The 26019-nt window shown below is 41.7% G+C and overlaps 1 protein-coding gene across 2 annotated transcripts in view; it reads right to left on the minus strand.

The window, feature by feature from the left end:
* Positions 1-17009: 17009 nt before the first annotated feature.
* The window catches only part of LOC128044395 (protein argonaute-1), a 31603-nt gene continuing 22593 nt past the window's right edge, over positions 17010-26019 (minus strand). For both annotated transcript variants that reach the window (XM_052636581.1, XM_052636580.1), the window contains exons 13-19: positions 23483-23642; positions 23211-23301; positions 21911-22105; positions 19402-19536; positions 18683-18784; positions 18156-18355; positions 17010-17916 (exon numbers count right to left, since the gene is read on the minus strand). In XM_052636581.1, coding sequence (XP_052492541.1) covers positions 17808-17916; positions 18156-18355; positions 18683-18784; positions 19402-19536; positions 21911-22105; positions 23211-23301; positions 23483-23642 — 992 coding nt within the window. In that variant the 3' untranslated portion in view covers positions 17010-17807. The remainder of the gene's footprint in view (positions 17917-18155; positions 18356-18682; positions 18785-19401; positions 19537-21910; positions 22106-23210; positions 23302-23482; positions 23643-26019) is intronic.

A 26019-nucleotide genomic window follows, 5' to 3' on the forward strand; every position in this document is an offset into this window, starting at 1 on the left:
AGTAGATATTTATAAATGAAATATTATGCCCAGAATACACTTCAAAAAATACAGGAGAGAGGAGAGTAGAATGGACATGATTGGATACGGGTTGATGAATGTTGGGTTTGGGAGATGGGTATATGGGAGTTTATTACAGTTCTGCCTATACACCCTCAATCTTCTATAGTAAAATGTCTTACAAATTAGGAAGTGAAGAATGTTATTTCCTTTGTATACTGAATCTCTTTACTATGCCATTATACAGATAAGGAAATTAAGGTTAAGGAAGATTAAATGTACTACCTAAAATCACAGTTAACTCCTTTTAACATTTTATTTTTTTAGAGTAGTTGTGGGTTCACAGTAAAACTGAGCAGAAGGCAGAGATGGCCTATATGCCTCCTACCCACACCTATGCACAGCCTCCCCAACTATCCATATCCCCACACCAGAGTGTTAATTTGTTAAAACAGATGAACCTGCAATGGCACTTCATTATTATGTTAATTTGAGAACCAGGATTTGTCTCCAAAACCCATGCTTTCTACACTGTATTACACTGTCCATTTTATTCTGTTATCATTATTTTGCTTGATACTTTTTATACACACTGGTAAAAATAAAAATTCCGTTTCATGAATAAGCAATGTAACAGAACTCTATTGACTATAAAATCATCAAATCAAAGTATTAAAAAAAAGCTAATGTATATTACTGGAAGAAGTAATTCTGTCCATACAATAAATTAAACTTCCCCTGAAGCATATTTTAGTTATTTAACAAATACATATATTGTCCACTAGAGTTGAAAATGTAATTACATAGAAATAAAGAGCACTATCAGGAATTTCTACCCCAAACTTTTCTTTGGTAACTATATCAAGTATTGGCTAAATAACAACTAACCACATAAACCTCAAACTATACATTTTCAAAGCATATGTGTGTGGTGTTCACTGACCTAAGAATTTAACACGTTCTACTTATGAATCCAAAGCTAAATTACAGCCTACAGCAAATGTGACTGATGCAAAATAAGCAATGCACAACAACAAAAAAATAAAAATAAGCAATGAACAAATCAGAATCAACTAAAGCCTATTATCAAATTATGGATTTTCACTGGGAACTTTTACTTCCATATTCATGGGATACTTCATTTTAACAATTCTACTTCTAGGAATTTATCCTAAAGCAATCAATGGACCACCATACAAAGATGTATATATTAGGATACTTACCAAAGTTTCAGTTAAAATTTTATTTAAAAAAATAGAAAAAATCTAAACGCCATCAGTTAAGACTGACTAATAATATAAAATTAAATGCTAGAATTCCTTGGCGGCCCATTGGTTAAGACTCTGTGCTTTTACCGCCAAAGGTTCAATAACTGGTCCAGGAACTATGAACCCATAAGCCAAATGACATGGCAAAAAATAATAATAAAAATTAAATGCTATACATTAGTAAAAATTATATTGCTACATAGATATAAGTAATGATAAGGAAAAAATATCCATGATACATAACTGAGTAGATAAAGCAGGTTAAAAACAATTAATATGACGATGGATAGACATATAAGAAAATATACAAGAAAAAATTAACAATGGTTTTCTCTGGATTATAAGATCATATTATTGTCATTTCTATTCTATATTTTCCTATACTGTTTGCTTTTAAAAAAACAATAAACATATATTTTTACAATCAGGAAAAATTTTCTATTTTTGTTTTGAAAAAATAAATATATTGTGTTGACTTCAAAACTTGACATAGTTAAATGTCTGTTTACTAGTTAAATCCACAAGGCATGAGATTTTCGTAACTTCCTATCTACTAATTCTACCTATTTTTTCAATGAACCTGTACAAACACAGTGTACTCGTATCAGATTACATTTATTATATTCACTGTAGCTAAATCAGCACTCTAGAACATTCAGACTGTTCAGGGTTATTTCTCAGATGCCATATGGGGAACCATTTTTCAAAGACATTCCCCCACCATGCCCCTCCCCTCTTTCAGAAAACAAACAGTCCATGTACTATGGAAATACCTTGAGATTTACTTTATAATTAAAGTTGGGGAACTTTTGAAAAACTTAATATCACCCAAGCAAAAATTTAGAAAAATCTGAGTAATTTTATATCAAATATACAGATAGATAACAAGTCCCAATTCAGAAGCTAGAAGTTTCTTCAAACAAAAGGACTTCACTGCTATTTTGCGATCTATTCTTCAACTTTTTTAAAGTTGACAGATACACTACTGAACTTCTGCTGTTAGATTTAGAAATCAGTTAAAACATCAAATATTGGTAATGACTCAAAAGGAGCATTATGTAAGCCTAAAATTGAGAACATTTTCTTGCAAAAATGAAAAATAAAAAACTATCTCATGTCTATATTCTATAGATATATTCTGATTTCTCAAGAACTCAATAATTTAGAAATAATGTAGGAAAAACTGGCTGATATAAAACAGAATTCTTCCCTATGATTTCATTAAACATTCTAGATTAATGTATATAATATTTTATTGCAACCAAATCACAAAGAGCCCATATTTAAGATATAAAAGAAAGCATCAGTTGTGTGACAAGATTTTGCTAAATCTCAACAGTCTTTTTTTTTTTTTTCAAAGCAATGGGTAGTCAACGAAAGTCATTAATATTAAAAACACAGATAATAGCAGAAAACTACAGAAACTCCAAACACAGAAGGCTGTTCATGTATCCTAACAGCATAACCACTATGGTTGAAACACCACACAATATTCTTTCTCACATCTGTTTTGTTAATGAGCCAAGAATGAGGGTCTATTGAGTATCCCAGACAACTGAATGAGAAGCAGGAATGTCTGGTGAATGCTGTTCATCCCAACAAACCAAGACTAAACAGGTTTGGAAAGAATACTTTTCTTATATAAATAATCTTTTTAGTTTTACCTTCCTGAAAACAGATCACTCGTCTTTTCTTCCCAATCCATTAAAACAAAACTACACATAAATTAGTTAAGATCCTAGTTTTAAGTATTATAAGTGAAAACGTTATTTTTCCAGATTCATATAATTATTTATTAACTTTCAACTATGTAACATAACAAGGCAGCAGCCCTCTTTTTTTTTCTTTTTTAAAAAATTTTACTGGGGTATACTTGCTTTACAAGACTACAACTTTGTTTTAGATTATGAAATATTTAATTCACCTTTCAGGGAGATCCTCAAATATTTTATTTAAGATTATGAAAACCAATGTGAAGAAAGATGGCTGTGATATAAAATAACATAGTATTCAATTAAAACCCAAGATTATGACAATTTGGCAAGAATTTAATCCTGAGGCAGGGTTTTTCCATATACAACAGAGAACGTTTCCAGAAATGTTCACTTTACAGGGCCTCTGGCCTCTCTGCATACTATCGGACCAGGCATATAGAAACAAACAAATGTAATGTTCCCACTGGAAAATAATAAATTGTCTTAATTATCAAATTATTACATACAATTCTCTGAAGGAGCAAAAATAGCATTTAGAAACTATTTTATTTATTCCAACCACTTTCCTAAATTACTTAGCTAAAAAAAAATCTTTAACACATTTATTAACTTGGAATTTGGTTTAAAACTTTAAGGAGTGATTATACCAAGGTGATGAAATCAGGATAATTTTTTAAAGTCTTATCATTTGAAGATTTACATTTGAAGATTTCATGTTTCCGACCCCCCTTTACTTTTAAGTCTTTGTTTAGAAGAAAACAGTTGTTTCTTGTTTCCTTTTCAGTTTTCCCTCAGGGTGTTCCATCACTGTCAGAGGAATTAAATTGTAAAACAAAAATCAAAATAATGTACATTTTTATAAGCCCCAATACCAGTCAAGAGCAGCAAAACTAGGGAAAAAACATTACAATGGCCACTTCAGAGCAGCACTAGCTAAACTTTTCAATGTTTCCTCTAGACAGAGCAGCATCTAATCTTCTTCAAGACAAAACTCTACAAGTGAGAAAATCCATATAACAATAAAAACATTTCCCAAGCAATTAAACAAATACTAAACTGAGAACCTAATGGCATTATATACTCCAGTACTTTGAATCCACAACTTTTGTTCATCTTACTCAAACTTAGCTTCCATACATCCTTTGAAATTTGTTCTCAAATGACTTTTCTTGATTTTTATTGCATAAGAAACGCAGAGTCCTTAAAAAACTACATTCAAACAGGAAATCAAGAATATAACTAAGAAACACAGTCTATTCACTTTTGCAAGATTGTATAAGACAACTGCCAAACAAACTACTTTGTACTACCATTCATTTAACAGAAAATGTTTTTCTTCCATTGGGAGGTAAATACAACTCTCTCTGCCTTCAACACTAGTCTGATTTTACCTAAAAATACAGACTAGAATAGTGCAGTCCTAAAAAACAGCTACCCAGGAGAACTGTTATCTCAATAAACATTTCTACTTCTTTTATTCCCACTTCATTTGGAATGAAAATATAACATACATAATCTTAGACCAGCTGTAATTAAAGCATGAAAGTGTTTCATAAGTTCCCCTAACTAAGGAGTCCTAGGCACAGATGCCAAACTATTGATTATCATTATTTAAAAACCAATTGTGCCTGGCAGCTTTTTGGTTAAATCATAGAGTTCACACAGCACTAAGTCAGTACACTGTACAGGACACCCTTTAACAAAAATCACTTAAAATATTATATGCCTAAAAGAAGAATAGACAAATATTAACTGTTAGTGAAGAATGATTCGCTAAGCAACACATATATAGAATTTGTATCTGAAGTCCTCTAATGTAAATAAATTTAAGTTTTCTATGTATCCACCTAACAACTAGAATTTAATACATTTTGCCATAAGCCGATTCCTGAGAATTGCCACTAAAAAGAACAGAATTGGAGAGCCAAGATCCAACACTGACTCAATAGACTATCAGAGAACATATGCATCTAAAATTTTCAAAAAATATACATCTGTCAAACTCTTGATTTTAAACTCAGTTGCACATTTTTCCCAACTATGGTTTTAATTTTATTTGCAGCGTAACAATTACATGAAAAAAGTCTCAGGAAGAATGAAAATTCTGTTTCTGATGATGACACTCTTAAGCCAAATTATACTTTATCTTATTAAATTACACTCAATCACGTATAAGCTGCACTGAAGAACAAACTTTGTGTTCGAAGATGTCCAACCATATGGTTGATAAATCTAACTATACCTCCACAGATGTGAAGACAGTTAAATGGGTATATATTTCAGCAATGGCCCATGCAAGAAGAGGTAAAACTTATCTATAGCTCAAGAATTCATAGGAGAATTTACTGAATCATACTTGGCAACTTGGATCCATTGGCTAGGTCATTTGTCTTCAGAAGTATTTTCTAAAATGTTGTTCGTGTATTTGGGAGTAATTTCATATGAAAAATCCAAAGATGAAAAAGAAGAAAATCTTAAATTTTTTTTTTTTTGGAAATTTAGGATAATTAGTAAAGTATTTAAATTCCATGCTTGTTTTCCGGGCTTAACAATGAACAATTATGTAAAAATTACGTATATCTCCCAAATCATCACATTCTCTAAATATTGTATTAGAAAACTGAAAAACAAAGAGAGGACAGTTTCAGAAATATACTAATCACTGATAAACCAGAGTAAAACTCTTCACAGTCTAGATAAACTTTCCCTTTTCAAGAAGACATGAAAAGGCAAAAAAAAAAAAAAAAAGATGAAGCATGCAAAAGAGAAATCGTAGATATTGATTAGAGAAAATTCCATAAAATAGAAATTGTAATAAACCCTTCTCCCCAGCCCATCTCTACAACTTGTGTTTTTCACATCTACTTGACAATTATACTCCTTAATATAGTCAACAAAATCTTTATTATCATTATGTCACTGGTTTCTCATGTAAGTTTTTCTTATCTCATATTCAGTTGCCTCATCAATTGACAAAATGAGATGTGAAATTCGGGGACTTTCGGTATTATTAGTAAGAAGACACCAACCACTTAATATTTTCAAAATTACTTTATAAATCTGTGACTGGATGAAGCATACTTCCAAATTTAACATACCAAATATGATCATTTGGAAAGCAAACTGTTATGTAACACCTACTTATGTCCTTCAACTAATTACAGACCACAAAGAGTGCTTTTTCTTTTTTAAATATAAGCATTGCTCATGTTGCAATTTTTTTCTCAAGACTATTATTTTTTCCCAAAGAGAGAAGCAGTTCTTAAATCCTAAATTTCCAAGAATATGACAGCTGATTCTCTAGGGAATAAAGAATGAACAAATACATATATAGTCAGCAATTTTAAGATCTATCTACCTCCTCACATAAGCAGTGATCCAAGCTGATATGACATTTCCAAGATCCTCAGGAACTGTATACCAAGCTGCCACGAACATCAGACGAGAACTCAGGGATGGGAGAAATGCCATCTTGCATTTGACGTTGCACTAACATCTATTTCAAACTCAATTCTCATCTGCTATCTTAATGTATCTTCACAACTACCTTAAGAGATAAATAAGGGAGGCTGGCCACCCACTGTCTCTGCGGGACACACACCCCATTATATCTTCAACTCGAATAACGAAAACGATGGCAACCCTGCTAGACTCCGAAGGAACCCCAAACTTCCATCGCTAGAGCAGCGCCCCCTCCCCGCAGTGTCGCCTACTCCGTGGCCCCGGGGAACTGCGGCGGGGCTGCGGGGAGGCGGAGGAAGGGCTGGGCGCGGGGCGGAGCGGGGACGGCGCAGACCTCGCGCACCTGGGCCGGGGCGCCGGGGGCGAGGATGCTCTGGGGCTACCTACCCCCACCGAACGGACCAGCAGCTCTGACTCACTCACCTGCGGAGCCGATTTCCATTCATGGAGCTGGGGGGAGTGCTTCGAGCGAGAAGGGCGCCCGCCACTGAGGGCGAGGAGGCGGCGCAGGGGGCGACGCGGCGCGACAGGAACCCTGACTCGGCCCCGAGGCGGGGTGGTGACGGCTGCTCCTCAGCCACGGCACTCCGAAAGCTCTGGTCAGGACGAGCGGCCGTCGGGAGGCAGCACGCGACTAGGAGAGAGGAAGAAGTGTGAGGCGAGAAGGGAAGAGCTCTGTGCGGAACTTGCGTCGCCCACGGCCGCTTACGCTCCCACTGCCCCTCCACGACTGCGGCGGCGCCGCCGACCTCCCCGGGGGCCACCCCCGGAAGCCCGCTGGCGTCAGTTCCGCCGCCCGGGCTCGCCAGACGTCCAGGCCTCGCCTCTCCGCCCTAACCGTTCGGGCGCGACGTCGGTGCGGGCGCGGCCGGCGCGGTGGACGCAGGGGAGGCGTCGCGCCGCGGGCGCCGAGCCTGGGCGGAGTCTGAGGCGAGCGCGACGGCGTGCGACCCAGGACAGGGAACGGGACCCGGCCGTGCCGGCCGGAGACAACCCCGAGGGGGTGGACTCCTCCCGCCACCCTGGTGCGGGGCCGTGCCGGCCCGAGGCGCAGGCGTGGAGGGCGGCCTCGCTAACCTGGACGAGAGCCTCCTTGGAGTTTGGCTGGTGTGAGGTGCAGGAGCTGTGAGGGCCCCAGACTGATCTTGTCTTGGGGAAAAGTCCCCCATTCTTCTTGAGGCCCTCCCGCCACGCCCAGTCGGGACCACCCCACGTGCCTCCTCCCCTGCAGGCGGTCGAGTGACCATCACGGTTTATCACTCCAAATTTGTAGAGTTGTTTTGACAATTTCTGGGGAGAATATTTCTCGTACAATCTAACTTGGGGAAAGATGACTTGACAAAAACGTCAGATCGAATAATTTCCATGTTAAGAACTCTTTAATAACGCCTGGTCACTCTAAGGCCCAAACTCCATTCCGGGGCCAAGCTAGAGGCGTAAAGGGAGGTCCCTGCCTTTCCCTTCAAGCGAGACTCTTCCTCATCATTATGCTAACAGCTACAATGGTCTGCTTACCCAGCACTGGGCAAAGCGCTTCTCTATTACACTTGGATTTTCTTGACCAGGAGCCCTTCCTCTCTCACGCTCACCCCATCCCCTGTGCCCGCCCATCGCTCTTCATACCTCAACTTAAAGGAGTCATTTCAGATGGCTTTCCTGGACCTATGGTGAGGCATTCCTGTATCCTATTACAGTATTTCCTTAACAAACCCTCTCCCAATCTGCAAGTTTTGTTTACTATTGTGTAGCCCATTAGTGTTTGTTGCCTTACAGAAATGATAACTATTTCATTCAGGCTGAGAAATGATTAATGATTTTTTCCCTGTCCCTAGTATCAGCAATGTTTAGAATGTTAATAATCAAAATACAGTTTTTTAAAAAACCCTAGGACAAAGAAGAAAAGGAAAAAAATATCCTGGAGAAGGGAAAGGCTACCCATTCCAGTATTCTGGCCTGGAGAATTCCAGGGACTGGATAGGCTGTGGGGTCACAGAGTCCAACAGGACTGAGCAACTTTCACTTTCATCATATCTTTAGTACCCTTCCAATCACTATGGGGCTTCAGATCAGTCACTTGAGCCTCTGGGCTTCAGTGTCCTCAGTTGTGAAGTTAGGGAATGGGCATAAAGCACTGAGAAAATCCTCCCTAAATGTTAGTGAAGGTATTTATTAGTTATTTCAAAGCACGTATTAGATGCTTCTACTATACAGCAAACAATAAATGGATAGGACTTAAGCCCACATCTGACTCCAATTCTGCCTCACTTCTTCCTTCTCATCCTTAGCCCTTTTTCTGAAAATTCCCTCAATTTTACAGTATCAGATGTCACTAGATGAAACACTGTATCCTAATATTTTCAATCCTAAACTATACACAATCCAAGTCCTTAGCAACATTTAACAGAGATGAATACCAACTCTTTTGCAACAGCCTTTCACACCCTCAAATCCCTACAACTGGCTCCCTAAATGACTGCAGGTTTCTTGGGTGTCTCCTAGAATAAACATGGTGATGAACGCTGGAGGTGGGCCACTGTATTCTTTGTTGACATGGATGTAACAGGATCTGGACCTTCTAATTCAGTCCAATGTAATAAATGTCAATAATGCTTTCTCATCTACTGTTATCTAGGGACTTCACATGTGAGTTCATAGGAAAGGCTCATGAACTGTAATATCAGGATGTAGGAAGGCAAAAAGTTTGACTGACTCTGCCAAAAGCCAAGTTGTATGAGGCTCTCCCAACCACATGCATTTCCTAGTTCTGGATAACCTTATTCCCAAATGAGTCTGTTAAGGGCATAGTGCAGGTTTTTGTGTATCCTAATTATCATAGCTCCAGTGCCTAGAACAGTGCCAGTGCCTGGTACATAGCATCATCCCATCAATATTTGTTGGGCAGGTGGACAGAGATAAATAAGTGAGCTTCAAGAATGGTAACTCTGCCCTCATCCCTTGTAGTACTGGCTCTCAGAGGAAGAACTATAAAATAGTACAGAAATCTTGGGGGCAAAGAAATCAGTGCCCTCTGAAAGTTGCTAGAAAAAAAAAATCACTGCATGAGGAAAAAACTGGATAGCATCCTTTCCTCTTGAATGGGCTTGACACTTGGAATCTCTTCTAGATAAGCAGTCTTTACACAGCACAAAGTAAGTTACTCTGTACTGCGGCAGAACACAGTATAAAACATATTGGGTTTAGGGACAGTCAGAACTGACACTGAAGGCTTTTGCTAGTCACCCTCTCTGAACATCACATTCCTCATCTGTAAAAACAGATCACCTACACACAACACACTGCTGGATGCCTAACCAATAGTCCTTATCCCTTCTGGCCTAGCAAACATAACTTGTCTTTTTAATTCACATGATTCATAAGATAACTTGTAATTAATCTAAGCCACTCATGATGGATGATCTCATTTGCTTTGCCAATGACAGAATAGTGGAAAGATGACCCATTTCTAGCAAATGAGACATTAGGCCAGATCTGTTGGGGCTTCCAGGGATTTCCTTCTTTAAAATGAAACTGGGAAAAATTAGTCCCTCTTCTGCTAGACTTTGTTCTGTCAGCATTTCCTTCCTGGAATTATATAAGCAGTCTCGGGATTCTGAGGTGAACAAGCATGAGGATAAGATAACACAAAGGATAGCAGAGCAAGAATCTGTTATGTTGGTATTATTACTGAGCCATTGAATTATCCAACCTTAGAGCCACATAAATCAGCATTTGTCATGTGATAGTTGCCTTATGTAAACCAATTTAATCAGGCTTTGTTACATGCAGTTGAAGGTAATGGATAAACTACTTCATGTGAATGCTGTGAAGATGCAACCAAATTATAAAGGATACGTACAAAACACCTGACCAAGTACTTCAAAGTACCCACTTCCTATTCCTTTTCCAATTCACCTCCATTCAACAACCCCCAAAACTGCCTTTTTTATAAGGAAAGTTTCTTGCCTATATAAGGTGAGGAAAGTTCCTAGAAAGGTTCCTCAAAATTTCTTTGTTCCAAAAAGACACTGCCAAGAGGATACTGGTGAAGCTGCTACAGTCCAGAGTAAAAGGACAGTGGGTTCCTGCAGGGTAAGCCACGGTAGCCTAAAAGTCTTGATCTGGTATCCTGGGAAGGCAGTTACGGTACTTAAATGGAGAGCTTCGAAATGCACCTCATCCTCAGCAAGTCCACTTATCCAGCTTCTTGACATTGCTGCTTTAAGAGTGCTTCTGCCATGCTCTGTGCACTTTCTGAGCCTGCAAGGTTTCCTCAGCTTACAGCCAAAGGAATAAATACCTTGAAAGCTAGGATCGAAAACAGAGCTGATTTTCCAATTCAAAGCTACTTCACATTCAAGCAGTAGAGCCAGCAGTCTGAGGATGCCTCAGGCTCAGAACTTGAAAATATTCTTCTTTTACACTATAAAACCCTTTCCTTTAGCTGCCAAACCTACTCTATGATTCTGGGGTCTGTTAAGCTAAGTGATACCCAATGAACATACCACCTCATTCTATCTTAAAGGCACTTGACTGTAGTGACAAAAAAGTGCTACAGTATATTCTGCCAACTGAAAGAACAGAGAGAAGGCTGCTCAACCACTCCTGAAAAGGGATATCCATGGGTGCTAGCAACACCTGAGTAGCAACCATCAGCCAAATCCTGAAATTTTTTTTAACATCAATCATTTATGGCAATGAAATTTATGGTCAAAATGTGGTATAATGATCATCTTCCCATTTGCTCTGCTAAACACTTTCTACTTCATTAATGGTCTTAAGTTTAAGTCTTGTTTCAACTGGAAAAAATTTCCTACGTGTTCCAATTTGCTCTTCAACTCCAACCAGCCTCACTACTCCATGCTGCAGAAAAGCATGGTTTTGGCTGGCTTGGTTCCAAGAGAATCTGGCAGGGGTAGCCACAGGTTAGCACTACAATTTGACGTCCACAACACTTGGCCTCCAGAGGAATGCGAGGCCTGCTTTTGTACATTCTAGCTGCCACTGAAATTTCTCACTGGGCCCTGTGCCAGAATTCTTCCCTGTGCCATCTTCTCCCAGTACGCAGAAATAACCAATGCTCTGGGAGCACCAGGGAGGAATGCTGAACTTACATGCTTGATAACTGCACCAAGAGCTTAAGGCACAAAATCATAGACCCTCAAGGCTGGAGTGAGTGAGAAAAGGTGATGACAATCTGGTTCAAAGTTTCTGCTTACCTGAAGATTCAGGAATGCTGAGTCCATCCTGCAGACTCAATATCACTTCTTGAGTCTCCCCTCTGTACTCAAGAACCACAGATTTCTAGCTCATTTCAATCCTAGTCATAAATACTGACCCCTCCTGATATACGCTATGGATGGCCCTGAGAGAAAAAAAATGAGTAGTAGTTTCTGCGGCTAGGAGTTCGCAGGCTCTGGGGAAAACAAGTCGTAAGAGAAAATAGAGCAAGCTGCTAAGTGCTACCAAGTGCACTGGAATACGATCTAGGACACTGGATAGGAACAAAATTAGGTTTGTTTATTTTATTGTTTCACAAGTATCTCCTGAGGATAGGAGGAAGCTGGAGGTGGAGGTAGTGGTGGTGGTGGCTGTGAATGACTTGGAAGTCTCCGTCTTAGCCTGGTTTAAGTTAGGTTTTCCAATGCTCATTTTCAAGAAAAACTGGAGAATGACCATATAGTTACAAGATGCCAGAGAAGATGGAGTGAAGGATGGTAAAGTAAGTAGAAAAATAACACCCCCCGCCTCACCGCAGCAGTTTTCCTGCTGTTAATCACGTCATTGTTGAATCCTATTCCACTCTCCTCACTATTCTCCCACCTCATTAAATCAGTCAAAACCATACAAGCTCTCTAGGAGTGATGCGACAGTCATCTTAGGTTCTATTTCCTGATCTCTTGTTTCCTAGAGTTGTACACTAGGTTTCTCTTGCCCTACTCTTTCCTAAGCCATCCTGTTCATTCCTATGGCTTTAACTACCATCTCTATGATTATGAATCTCATATCTGAAACTGCAGTTTTGGAGTCTTCCCTGAGGACCAAAATATAAATGTTTACTGGAAACCTGGGAACCTCAAAACTCAGTCTATAAAAGCCTAACGGTCTTTCTTCACAAAATTCACCACCTTCCTTCTACGGTCTCCCTTCCCGCAATGTTGGCTTAGAGGAACGTCCCAACATACTCACTTGCTCAAGCAAAGTGGATGTTAGCCTCTACTTCGTTCTTCCCATTCCATCATCCATTGAGTCCTATCAATTTTACTTCCTGAGTGTCTCTCCGTTTGCTCTTTCCTTCCGATCTTCATTGCTGCAGCCTTATAGCCTTTTTCCCAGTCCTCATAATCTCTCTAAATGGTGCCAAAGAACCATTGGGCTACTCACATCCCCAACCAAACTTTTTAAGCTCCTTAAGGAGAGAAACACTGTTTTCCTCATTTTCGAATTGTGCCAACAAAAACTGCTAGACACAGTGCTTTACATGTTTGCTGAATGAAGAATAAATGGAAACCCTGTGAAATGATTACATATAATTGGCAGTTTCAACACTCTGGAATTTGTTTTACCCACTTTACTCCTTTAGAAAGTGATGATTCTGCTCTTCTCACAATCTATTATTCTAATGTAAAATCTATCAGAGATATAATTAATCCCAACAGTTTGCTTTGCTAAGAAAAAAGAGAGAGAGAGACCGCACTTTAGAAATAGAAGCCACTGTTGTCTTTATAAAACACAGAATTGTGCTGCTGCTGTTGCTTGCTTCAGAAGAAACTGTACATTACAGCTGCTGGGATAATTTTACAATGGACTGGACAAGGTACAGCTCAAAGCAGGACACAAACACAAGTCTCATAGGGAAACAAATGCAAACAAGTACACAGCTGTGGGGCTCCAGGGACATTTCCCCATCCATGCTGGACTTGAGAGGATAAAAAGTTTAGAAACTAAAGTGAAACCCAGAGTAGTCACACATGCCCACCAGATGGCTGCTAAGTGCAACATCACACACCAATCAGGTTGGACTGTGTGCACAGGAAAGTCATTTCATTTTTCCTTATTGCTACTACACCAGGGGAGTCAGTGCATTTGACACATTGTCTTTATTTGCACAATCCTTGGAGGGTTTCCTATTTTCCTTTTAAAGAAGGAAATCTGCCTTTCCTCACCTTTTTCTGTTTTGTTGTTGTTGTTGTTTTGAGCCCACTGCCTCCACCACCTTTCTTGGGCTCCCGAACAGCAGCCAGAGGTTCTAAGTCAGTAGGAGTAGAGTAAGGGGAGAGCACCAACCTAGCCTCTCTCCCTGCCCAGGGAGAAGGCAAGTCCTAATAAATGGGAGAGAAGAGAAAACCAGAGAATCCCTTCTCCCTGATCAGCTTAGAAGGCCAAAGAGGAAAGAGTGCCCTGCATAACCCTGCCATGATCAGACTTTTAAGAAGGAAGGCATCCCAGCTACCATCCAGGATTGGCTGTGGCCCAGCAAATATAAATAAAAATAACTTCCCCCTGATGTAGTTTCCAAAACTGCATCTTAGTCAGTTTGAGATGACTTTCTACCCTGAAGGGGAAGGACCATTCACCTTTCTTTGTTACACATAATGCCAAGTCTAAAACATTGTCCCACTAGCCTTGCAGATATCCTATGGGTCAGGTGAGAAATCATTGCGTCCCCTTGGCTGCCCATCTTGCTGGCCTCATTTACAGAATTCTGGACAGAAAAAGAAAACTATCCAAAAACATCATTGCTTAGCCAAAGAGGAGGCTATAGTGGAGCTACTGAGTAGATGGGAACCAGGAGCTTTCCAGGGAGGTTTCACACTTTTAGTTACCTTCTTTATCAACATTAATTTAATCCTAAGTTCCTAGCAACAACAGCCTCATGCTTATCCCCAGAGGCCAGCAGTAGCACCTCGGCCCCAATGAGTCAGGCTGGACTGGAAAAGTGATCAGTGAGTAGGGCTCTCCTTTCCCATGTTTTAACCAAATTCTCTCCATTCTCTTCCCATCCCTCCTTCCCCCATGTCTATCCCCTAACCCTTCAACCCTGGATAGCCAAAAAGGTCAATGCTAGGACACCCTCAGAAAAGGGAAGCCCCAGGTAGAGAGAAATGAAACCAGATCTAGAAAAAGCAACAAGAGAAACCAACTCCAAAGAGTGGACAGATGTGGAAGTTGCCAGAAGCCTTCCTGATTTCATGCCAGATGGGCAGGCCTTCTGCTACACCTTCACATAAGCTTGAGGGTGGTCCAACCCAGGAAGGACATCACTAGGCTTGGGAAGCAGATTCTTGGTCTTCTGCAGCCAAGGAGCTAAGCCTGACCTTGCCAGCTAACAGTGGGATCATTGTAGCCATGCAGAGAATTCATCATCACATAGGCAGATAGGCAGGCAGGCCAGCAAGCAAGCTGAATGAACAGAAAAAAATAAAACAAGGCCAGGGAAAGAGAGAGGAGGAAAAGGAAGGCAAAAGAGTAGAACAAAGGGACCAGGAGACTTGTCTAAGAGGATGAGGCTGGGGTCTCCCCAGCACTTCCTCTGAGCCTAAGGACAAAGCACCACTTTAACCAAATCAAAGAAAGCCAAGCTTGTTGCCAACACCACTTCTCAATCTGCATGCACCACCTTTCGAAGAAGAAGAATCCTCAAGGTTAAGGGTGTTTTTCAAGTCTCAAAGATAAAAAGAAAGAAAGAAAGAAAATCACAGCAAGATGTCATGTTCTTGCCATTGCCCAAGCTGTTTCTTTTATTTATTAAATGGCATGTAAATGCCTAAGGGCTAAAAAATGCCAAGCCTCAGCTCAAGACCCAACTGGAGAGAGTGAGGCAAAGAGAGAAAAAGGAGAGAACACAAACTTGTTGCTGAGAGTAGGTGGCTACCACCAGCTCTCAATGGACATTTGCAAATGCTGGTGAATGACTGGACCTTCCAGGAATACTGCCCTGATCCCAGCCCCAAAACGCACCCGAGAAGAGAACCCTCAGAGCCCGCTGTCCCAAGAAAGCTCCCCTCCCTGAAGGGTGACTAAACATGAAGTAGACAATATATGAAGGCGATGGACAGGGCAGATGGGAGTGTTGGCATCACTCTCTTAGGCACTTGTGTAAGGAATGTAGGCTCTCCAGTGAGCTGCCTCCTCCCAGAGCCCTCCATTCAGTTTTCAGCTGGGCTGTGCCCACAGGGCACCCCATACTGTTGCCAGTAGGAAAGAAGTATACGAAGAGTTACTCAACAGTCCTGATGCCTTCTCTATAATCAATGTTTGTGCTACGTTTTGTGAAGTTGCTGAACAAAGTAGCCAACCAGAACAGAACCTGGGATAGACTGTTTTGCATAGCAAATCTGGGTCTGTACAAGCGCTGCTGGGGAGGGGAAATGGTAGCTCTACTGCATAGGCCCATATTCAGACCAACCTTCTGCTGGCTGGCCTTGAGCCTGAGCTAGGTCTAAAGAGTCATGGCTTCATCACCAGATTGGGGTAAACCCAAGCCCAGGCTCCTCAAAAAGAGGAATTTCCACACTGAAGCTGCAACTCCTCATCCCAAGCAGTGGGACAGGAAAAAAGGAACAGTCGAGGAAAGAGGAAGCCTTGCTTCAAGGCCAACAGGCCCCAAGCTAGAACCCCCTACTTTTCCAGTTCTGCAAGACAGCCAAACCCCATCTCTACCCAGGAAGACAGGAAAAAAAGAGAAAAAAAAAGCCCATGCCATCCACTCACATGCCCTAGTGGGAAATCAGGAAAAAGTCATTTGTGTAAACAGAAGCAATAGGGAGCAGCAAAATCCCCCAGCCTATCCACAGGACACGCTGAAATCTGGGATAAGCCAAGCATCAGAAGATAGTCCAGAGAAGGAGACGCACTTGCAGGAAGAGTGCAGGGCAGTGCAGCAGAGGTGCCTGCAGCAAGAGAAAGGTATTATTTGCACAAAGGGTGGAGCCTGAGCCCCACATGTGGAGATAACCACACCCTACAGAGCCAAGCCAAAGCAGGCCAAAGAACAAGTCAGGTACATAGTTCCTTTGATGGCTCAATGTTTCTGGGATGTAAACTCACTGGGCATGGGAGGGATTTATTTCCAGATTTTGGCAATAGACTCAGGTTATGGTATAAAAATAACGTTTAGTTTTTGCTTTTTTACCCCCCTTATTTTAGACCTAAAGATCATCTGTTGTAAGTCACCCCAGTTAAAAAATATTGAAACATAAAGAGGTTTGACCATCAGGGAAAAGAAGCCAAGAGTGAGAAATGCTATGAAAGTTAACTCCAGACCCAGGCAGGTGGGGAGAAAGCGGGGACGAGAAGAAAGGAGACATAAGTGGAAAGGCCAGGGGCCAGTCATCTCAGCAGCTCCTAGACTTGTCATGTCTGAAAGTGCAAATGTCAATGGATTTTAACCATCTTGAGGTCGTGATCTTTTTAAAAGCTCAATGAATATGGAAGTCAACTCCTTCAAATGCAAAATAGCTGGCGCTCTGGCTGGAGGCGTGTTGGGTACAGGGTATTTCATCCCAACCTACCTCCTCTCCCACCCCCACCCCGCCCCCACCCCCCAAAAGGTACAAAAGGTTGCAGTTCTGCAGCATTGCCATTACAGGGAAGGCACTGGTTACCCACCAGCAGGCGGAAGGAAGACAGGGTCGTGTCACTTCAGAGCTAAGTGCCATAGTGCCTTAAGTCTTACTAGGGGCTGGATGTCTGTCAGGTGTAAGGTGGGGTAGAAAAAGTGGAGAAAGAGGAATACGGGAAAGGGGAGTGGCAGCTGGGGGAGGGGCAACCAAAATCATTAGCATTAAAAATCTTCCTACAGGCTGGATTCTCAACCCATTAAAACATCTAGTATCCTAAAATATTGATCTGCATCTGATTTCGTTTTTCTTCTTAAACAAATCTAGACCTTTTCTGATTAAGGCTCCTAAAAAATCCTTCCCTCCTCCCACCCACTTTCTCAAGCCCCTCACTCTTCCATCTAAAGTATCAAACCCAAACCTACCAGCTTTTGTCCGCAGGGCTGCAGAGCCGACCTTACCAAGCTGTCAGGCATGAGTCTTTAGCACTGTGAGTCACATGGGACACTATGTGTATGGTGGGCACCACTGCTGCCTCTCTTGGTCCAGTGGGTTCAGGGCCAGATGGGACAAGATGGGGTGAGGGGTTGAGGGCATGAGGTGAATATCAGAGATTTCTGGCTGGTGGTCTGGCTTACTGGCCCTGTTCCCCACCCTTTTGCCCCCTCTGCGGAAGGAAACAGGGCCTTCTGCATTCCTCCCTACCCCACCTCCCTCCTCCCTGCTTCCTCTGGATTTGGGCGGCACAGCTCTTGGGGCTTGGAAAGCTTTCTTCTATCCAGTGAGGTAACAGCGTTCTGCCTTCAAGCGAAGTACATGGTGCGCAGAGTATCCTGGTGAACCTGCACGGCTTTGGCCAGGGCCTGGGGGTCCCGCCCATTGCTCTGCCCCGATATGTGGCTCCCCTCTCCACTGAAAAGGAAAAATGAAAGAAGTCCTTCCTGGTGAACTGAGCTGCCACTAACCCTTCCCCCACCCCTAGGGTACCAATTCCCATACCAATTAAGAGAAAACCCCAACCCAGATTTGGGCTGACAAGCCCCAGGACACCAAATTGGACAATCCTCGTTTCCTTCTACCCACGGAAAGTTGAGAGGGTCTGGTACCAGAGGCTGAAGCAAAAAGGAAGCCAGCCTGATTCCAGGCCTCACCTGTCATGCTCTTTGTCCACTAGGTGGTATCGTGCCCGGAAAGCCACCAAGCGGGCATAGTAGGCAGGTGCTGGAATTGAGACGGAGCGTGTGCATCGTACATAAGTGTGGCACAGCTGGTACGTCAAAATCTGGAGCTCATCCGCTGTGAAACGGTTGTCATCCCAAAGGACATAGTAATGGGATGGTCGGCTGGTGCCCTGGGAAGATAGGAAGGTGAGGGGCCCCAGGTTGAGCAGATGGGATGGCTGACAGTAAGGAACAGGATTACTATTATGAGTATGGCTGGGTTGGAAGGCCCACCCATGAAAAGGCAGACACAAAGCCACCTTTGTCATAAAGCACCCATTGTATGAGCAACCTGACTAAGATGTTGAAAGTACACTTACGTTCAAGTGCACAAAGGGCTTATTAAGAGAACAATCCTGATTTGAATGCCCCTCGGTGATGAATGATATATTCTAGAGGCAATGGGAATGATCAACTATCTTTGACCCACTGGATACCCCAGGACATAGCCCAGCTACCTGGATGCCTGCGTGGCTGCACAGATAGAAGTCAAACTCAAATGGGTGGGTGATGTTGGTGTCCACAGTGGTCCCAGCTGGGATGTTACCACTCTTCCCAATCTGTATAGAAACAAAGACAACCAAGATCCCAAGACCTGCCTGGCCCTAACTAGGGCCTCAACTCAATTCTAACCTGACTCCATCAGAATCTCAAAAGTAAGGCAGAAGTTGCTGTTCCCAGAGAGAGTACTGGGCGCTGAAATAACAGGCTTCTAAAGTTACACAGACCTGTGTTTAAGTGCTGCTTTCACCATTTACTAGCTGTGTGATCTTAGCAAGTTATTTAACCTTTCTGAGGTTAAACTGGAGATAATAACAGTACCTACCTCACAGGGCTGCTGTGAGGAAGACGCCTTGCACAGTGTCTGGCACATAGAAGTTCAATAAATAGAAGTTCCCTTTCCCATCTCTGGGAGCTGGTCTATATATGGGGTCTATAGGCCAGGGAGCTAGGAGGAGGGAGATCAAGTTTAAGGGAAGAAGGGAAGGAGGGGAGAGGGGGAAACAAAGGAAAGGAAGCAGCAGAGGAAGGACCCCAAGAGTCAGGGGGAAGAAAGGTGCCAGGGGCGATGGACAGGTCAAGGACTAACCCCCAGATCTCATTTCCACAGCTCCTTTCATACTCAGAGAAGGGAGACATGACCAGGGAACAGTGACTTCCTCAATCCCTCACTCACTCGCTCATTCTTGTCAGCACAAAAAAGGCGGGTGTGATGGCGTTTCTGCACCACAATATAAGTGATTCCGGGCTGGTAGTCCTTTTCCAGTTTGATGCAGGCATCACGAATGGCCAGCAGCTCATAGTGGAGGATCTAGGCACAGGGTGAGGAGGGAGACAAAGAGACATACAGCTCCTCTTGAGTTCATTCATCTTTCTGAACTAAGGGTTTGCCACTTGTTATACAGCTTTTTGTTCAGCCTCCCTTTATAAACTGATACCCAACCATCAGAGAGGATAAGCCCTTCCTACCAAAAATCAGCCTTACAGAAGCATACCTCAGAAATATTGCAGGTTCAATTCCAGACCACTACAATAAAGTAAGTCACACGAATTTTCTGTTCCCCAATGCATACAAAAGTTATGTTTATACTACACTGTAGTGTATTAAGTGTGCAGTAGCATTATGTCTTAAAAAAAAATGAAAACAATGTACATACCTTAATTTTAAAAATACTTTATGGCTAAAAAATACTAACCATCACCTGAGCCTTCAGTGAGTCACAGCAGTAACATCAAAGATCACTGACCACAGATCACCGTAACAAATATAATAATGAAAAGTCTGAAATATTGCAAGAATTACCAAAGTGTAACACAGAGACATGAAGTAAGCAAATGCTCTTGGAAAAATGGTGCCGACAGACCTGCTGGCCGCAGGGTTGCCACAAACTTTCAATTTGTAAAAAATACAGTATCCGTGAAGCACAATAAAGCGAAGCGCAGTAAGACGAGGTGTGCCTGTAGACAGTTCACCTGCCATGTTCCTATGAAACCTAGCTGCGGGGCTTAGTATCCGCAGAGAGCACTCACCTGGTTCCTACGCATAGTGAGACCTAACATCAAGACACAGAATCAAGGTTCACAGAAAAATCACCATGTCCAGAGTAAGGACAATTTTAGGATCAGGAGGAAAATGGGCGTTTCCCCATGGGAGCAGACAGGGTTGGGACCACCACCAAAGAGTAGACACAGAGTTCAGGAATGGCTGTAGAGGGAGTAGATAAAATTCAGTTCTATAAAAAAAAAGCAGTATCATAAGAAAACAGACTAGCTAAAGAAGCCACAGGTGAAAAAGCACAGGCAGTAGCTGCCTTGTTGCCTTGGATGTCAGATATAGGCAGTAAAAACTATCTGGCAGAAGTAAATAGAATTTAGAATCAATTAGAACTAAGTTTTTAAACCCCAAGCTTTATCTAATTTTATTACTTTGAGCAAGTTACTTAACCCCTTTAATAAAGTCTCATTTTCTAGTTACTAATAAGATCATCCTCACAAAACTGTCTGTGAAGACTAAAACAAATAATTAAGTGGAAGCATAAAAAACCTAACAGGGGCTTAATGACTGCTGACTGCTTTGCATAAGCACTTTGAATTTTAACCCTAGGCTACATGAAGCCACAGGACATCTCTGAACAGATACATGTTATAAATTTATCTAGTACTTTAGGAAACATTGTGTGACTCAGAGGAAATTGAGCATAATAGTTAAGAGCATGAACTCTGGAATCTGAACAACTTGTCTGAATCCTAGCTCCACTGCTTATTAGCTGGGATGACACTGAAGAAATCATTTAACATTTTCAAGTCTCAGTTTCATCATCTATCAGGTGGAATAATAATTACTTCATAGGATTCTTATAAGCACTGAATAGAGCACATACAAAGCGGTTAGCACAGTTCATGGCACATAAGATACCCAGTAAATGGTAGTTATACTACTTATTATCAAATGGTCGAAAAGGAGATCAGTTCAAGATACTAGTCTAAACAATAAGCTATGAAGGCTTAGCAGGGAGACAGAATGTTAACACTATAAAGGTCAATAGCAGTGTGGCCACCAGATCAGCAGGATCACTAAGAACCTATCAGAGCTACAAATTTTAATACCCCATCCTAGATTCAATGAAGCAAAAATATTAAGAGTGGAGCTCTGCAAACTGCTTTAATAAGCCCTTCAAAAGATTCTGATGGATGCTAAAGCTGGACAGTGAAGTGAAAGTCGCTCAGTTGTGTCCAACTCTGTGCAACACCAGGGACTATACAGTCCATGGAATTCTCCGGCCCAGAATACTGGAGTGGGTAGCCCTTCCCTTCTTCAGGGGATCTTCCCAACCCAGGGATCAAACCCAGGTCTCCCACATTGCAGGTGGATTCTTTACTAGCTGAGCCATCAGGAAAGCCTAAAGCTGGAGAACCACTGGTCTAAAGAATCAGTCTTCACCATGAATTAACTAGTAAATAGGCACTGAGAGTCTTTTATTACAAGAAGACAGGTCTATCAATGACTCTACACACCATCTCTCAGTTGGAATCTCTGCTCCCAAGCCAATTCCATTTAGCAAACCTCCATAAGTAGAAGCACCTCCCAGTGTCAACAGCTTAAGAAAGGGAGCAATACACTCTCTGCTACCATTAGGCCCTACGGCCTCAATGTGAAGGTTTTCTTGACTTATTGTGGGCCCTACCTGGGGAAGCTGGCCTTCAGGAACCCCATCTCGGTAGAAGATGATGCGGGTAGGCTTGAAGCGTGTGGACTTGTAGAACTGGATGAGCAGCTCACGTACCATGTAGGATAAGTCTTCAATGATCTCCTGCCGTGGTCTCTGCACCCGCACAGTAGCACAGTAACGGCTGGGGTGGGCATCCATGCTGCCTACCACCTGATAATCAAAGAGGCGGGATCAGTTCCTAAAACCACCACCCTCCCAACACTGGTGGTTCTGGGTTTGGGGAAAGATCTCTTAGGGGGAATAAAAAAAAAAAAACCAACCTAAGAAATCAAACATGTAGGTTTTTTGGATTCAACAGCCCTGGGTTGAATCTCTGTTCTCTCACACTCACGGAAGTGATTTAACCCACCTGATCTTCTTGTTCCTCTTCTCAAATGTCAATAAGAGTAACACCTGCCTGCAGTACTGCCGTGGCACATGTAAGTCATCACGCACAGGACCTCACCCACAGTAGGTACTTGCTAACTTTGCTTTTCCCACCCCTTACAGAGGGGCATGTGATGGTTCAGCACTGTGAGCTCAAAGAGTGACCTCATCCGAAAAACAAGCTAATCTTTTCTTCAAGTGCTAATCTACCCCAGGAACTACAGTGAACAGTGCTCTTGTGGATGGTGGGAACAACATTATTTTCTAAGGGGACAGAGGCCAGAGACTAGGATGGATGGCCACAAGGAAAATAAAGATAAGCGTAGTATAGGGCTTCCCCACATTTACTGAGATAGGCCCAGTCTGCCTAGAGAAACATGAAGGTTCAAGAAAAAGAAATGAGAAAGAAGGCCTGGTCCCATCAGTCAATTGAGAAGCCCTCTGAGACAGGAAGCAGAGCTGTCAGGAGAGGGATTAGAGAGCCATCTAATCTACTAGATGAGTCAGGGGTACAGATAGAGTAAAAGAGTAAAAGACAATCCCAGTGACTAAGGAATTCACCTAAAAGCGACTTCGGAGAGGAGATATGGTCCTTCCCACATCCCAAAAGTGGGCACAGGGAGAAAGAGGGAAATTCAAACACAGAACAAAAGTGATGGAGACATAACCAAGTCTCTGGCCCCAGTCTACTCTCTCACTGCTCTCTCTGAAAAGAAGATGTCATACAGTTAGCTTTATTAGAAAACCAAGGGCCTGGTTAATGGGGATGATCAGCTGCAATAAAAAGATCTTGTGAAGGGTCAAGCACCAGAGTTGAGGGAAGGAAATCAGGTGTAGTCTTGGGGGCTCAGAAGAGATCCTTACGAGCAAGTTGGAAAGTATCACTCACTGCTGTGATGGAAGGTTTTTTCCCATCCCCTGCTGGTGGGTGTGTAACATCTGCTCCCAGGAATATCACTGGTTGTTGAAAGACTGCAGAGCTAAACAAGGAAGAGAAAACAAATGGTGAGGAGTTGGGTCTTCTTTTCCTGGCACCATCTAGCTCCCACTTTGGCCCCCTCTCCCTTGTGACTCACTCTGCCTGGACAGTGTCCTGTCTTTTCATCAATCTCCAGTATATTACCTTGTTTGACAAGGGCAAGTAAGCAATAGCGTTCATACCGCTGGTGTGGGACTAGGATGTTGTTAATGCCACCAAGTTTGACATTGATCTTCAGGCAAAGGTTAGACAGAGTCTGAGGCGAGGTCTTGACCACGTTCTTCACTTGCACACACTGTGTAGCCATTCCCAACAGAGTATCTCCAACACGTTTCACTTCAGCTATGAGCAGGGAGAGAATTGATTAGTGCATTCAGCAAATTTTTACTGAATGTCTACTTGATTCCAGGAAGTATAGGAGGTGCTAGGGAACACAATGGTGATCAGAAACACATAGGGTCCCTACTCTTATAGTGCTTACTATCTAGTGACTAATTTTAAAAATCATAAAAAGCGTAACAATGATAAATGCTACAACAGGAAACTTCACAGAGCTATGACACAGAGAGCATATGATATAGTGTAATAACCTAGCCAGGAAAGGATTCTTCACTGAACTGAAATTTAAAGGTAGAAAAGAACTTACAAGGGAGAGAGAATGTGGAAGAGAGCATTCCAGGCCAAGGGAAGAGCAGGCAAAATGCACTGATAGGGGACAGAGCCATGAACTGAAGAAGCTCAAAGGGCAAACCAGATATAAAGGAGAGCAAGGGAACTGCCGTGTGAGAGAAAGAAAGTGGTGATCAGAACAACCTAGGAAAGACATGAGGGTAGTTCAAGAAGGCAGTTGTCAGGATGGAGAGAACCAGATTCAAGAGGCTATGTAAGGGAAAATAATTTTATGGATAACTTATGAGTTTCTAGACTTTTGTAATAGAATAGACAGATCTTAAGTTCTTTTTGAAATGTTTTGAGTTTGAAGTGCTTTTTGGTCATCCCAGTGAGGATATCAATCAGGCAACTGAGTACAGCAATTGGAAGTTCAAGAATAGTCTGAAATGGAGATGTAAAATATGACATATTTAGGTACAGGTAGTAATTGAAGACATGCTCTTGAGATCAACAAGGAAGTGAATGGAGTGAAAGGAGACCGCTTAAACACAATTCTTGAGGAGCTCACAATACTTGTAGAACAGGAAGAAGATGAATCTGCAAAGGACAAAAATCCAGATATCTAGGAGGAAGATCAAGACAGTGTTGCAGCATGAATGCCAGGGAAGAAAGAGCATTTCAAGAAGGAGTAAGTGTTCAACCAAGTCAAATGCTGCTAAGAGGTAAAACGAGGACCAGAATTTTGTGACAGCAAGGCAAAAATTAATGAACAGAGGCAAAAACTGTTTTTGGTAATATCAAATACCATGGAGGAAACATGGGGTCAATAAACAGTACGATATATTTTCAATGGGAGAAATTTGAGACTGTTTAAAAAGCTAAGGGATCATTTCTATCTCCAAGAGATATGGTTAGAAGGAAACCAGTGTCTGTTGAGAACATTCAAGAAAACCAAATAAAATTCATAACTCATCTTTCTGAAGGCAGTAGAGAGGTGCTAAGACAAAAGAACTGCAAGAGCTAACACTCCAGAGAGGAAGAGAATCTCACAGAGGTGAGCCATCTGCTGCAGCTGCTCTGCCCTGGGTACATTTGCTGATTCTAGATGTGGGCAAGAGGCTGAGATTCTAGGCTTTGCACCAAAAGAGGAAGCACTGCCAAGGGACAGAGAAAGCAACAGCCATTTCTGGCAAACACAAGCTAGTTCTAAATGTGAAAGGTTAAAAAAAACATTTAAAAGAAAACACAGACTAGTATCTTCGTGACCTTAGGATTTCTCAAACAGGACTCAGAAAGTACTAGCCATAAAGGAAAAATACTGATAGACAGGACTAAATTAAAATTCTAAATTTCTGTTCAACAAAAGAACCCATTAAGAAAGTAAAAAGGCAAGCTACAGATATGTGTAGTACACATCATATTTAATAAAGGAATTATAAAGAACATCTAAGCCAATAAAAAAAGAGAAAGACATGAGCAGGCACCTGTCAAGAGGCCAATGAAACAGCCAATAAAAATATAAAAAGATACTCAACCTTATCAATCACCAGAGAAATCAAATTAAAAAGCACAATGCAGTATTAACAAACACCCGTATAAATGGCTAAGATGAAAATGACAACGCCAAGTTTGATAAGGATGTAGATGACTAGAACTCTCATTTTGCTGCTGATGGAAGTATACGTCTGTATACTTAAAAGCCCTCCTAGTTACACACCCAATAGAAATGGGCACATATATTCAAAGGACATGTACAAGAATGTTCACTGAAGCATTATTTATAACAGTAAAAGCCTGAAACAACCCAATTATGTCCATTAACAGTAGAATGGATAAATACATGTAAATTGTGTTAAAATCATATAACGGAAAAACTGTGACAAACTACAATTAAACACACACGGACAAATCTAACAAACATAATGTTAAGTGAAAGAAGACAGACACGTAAAAAGGTACATGATATATGACTCCATTCATATGAAGTTCAAAGACAGTCAAAACCAATCTATGGTGTTAGAAGCCAAAAGAACAGTGATTATCACTGTTAGGAAGTTGTAGTAATCAGTAGCCTGGGATTGTGGTAATGTTTTACTATCAGAACTAG

Source organism: Budorcas taxicolor, chromosome 3 (genome assembly GCF_023091745.1).
Source record: "Budorcas taxicolor isolate Tak-1 chromosome 3, Takin1.1, whole genome shotgun sequence".
Classification (NCBI taxonomy): Eukaryota; Metazoa; Chordata; class Mammalia; order Artiodactyla; family Bovidae; genus Budorcas; species Budorcas taxicolor.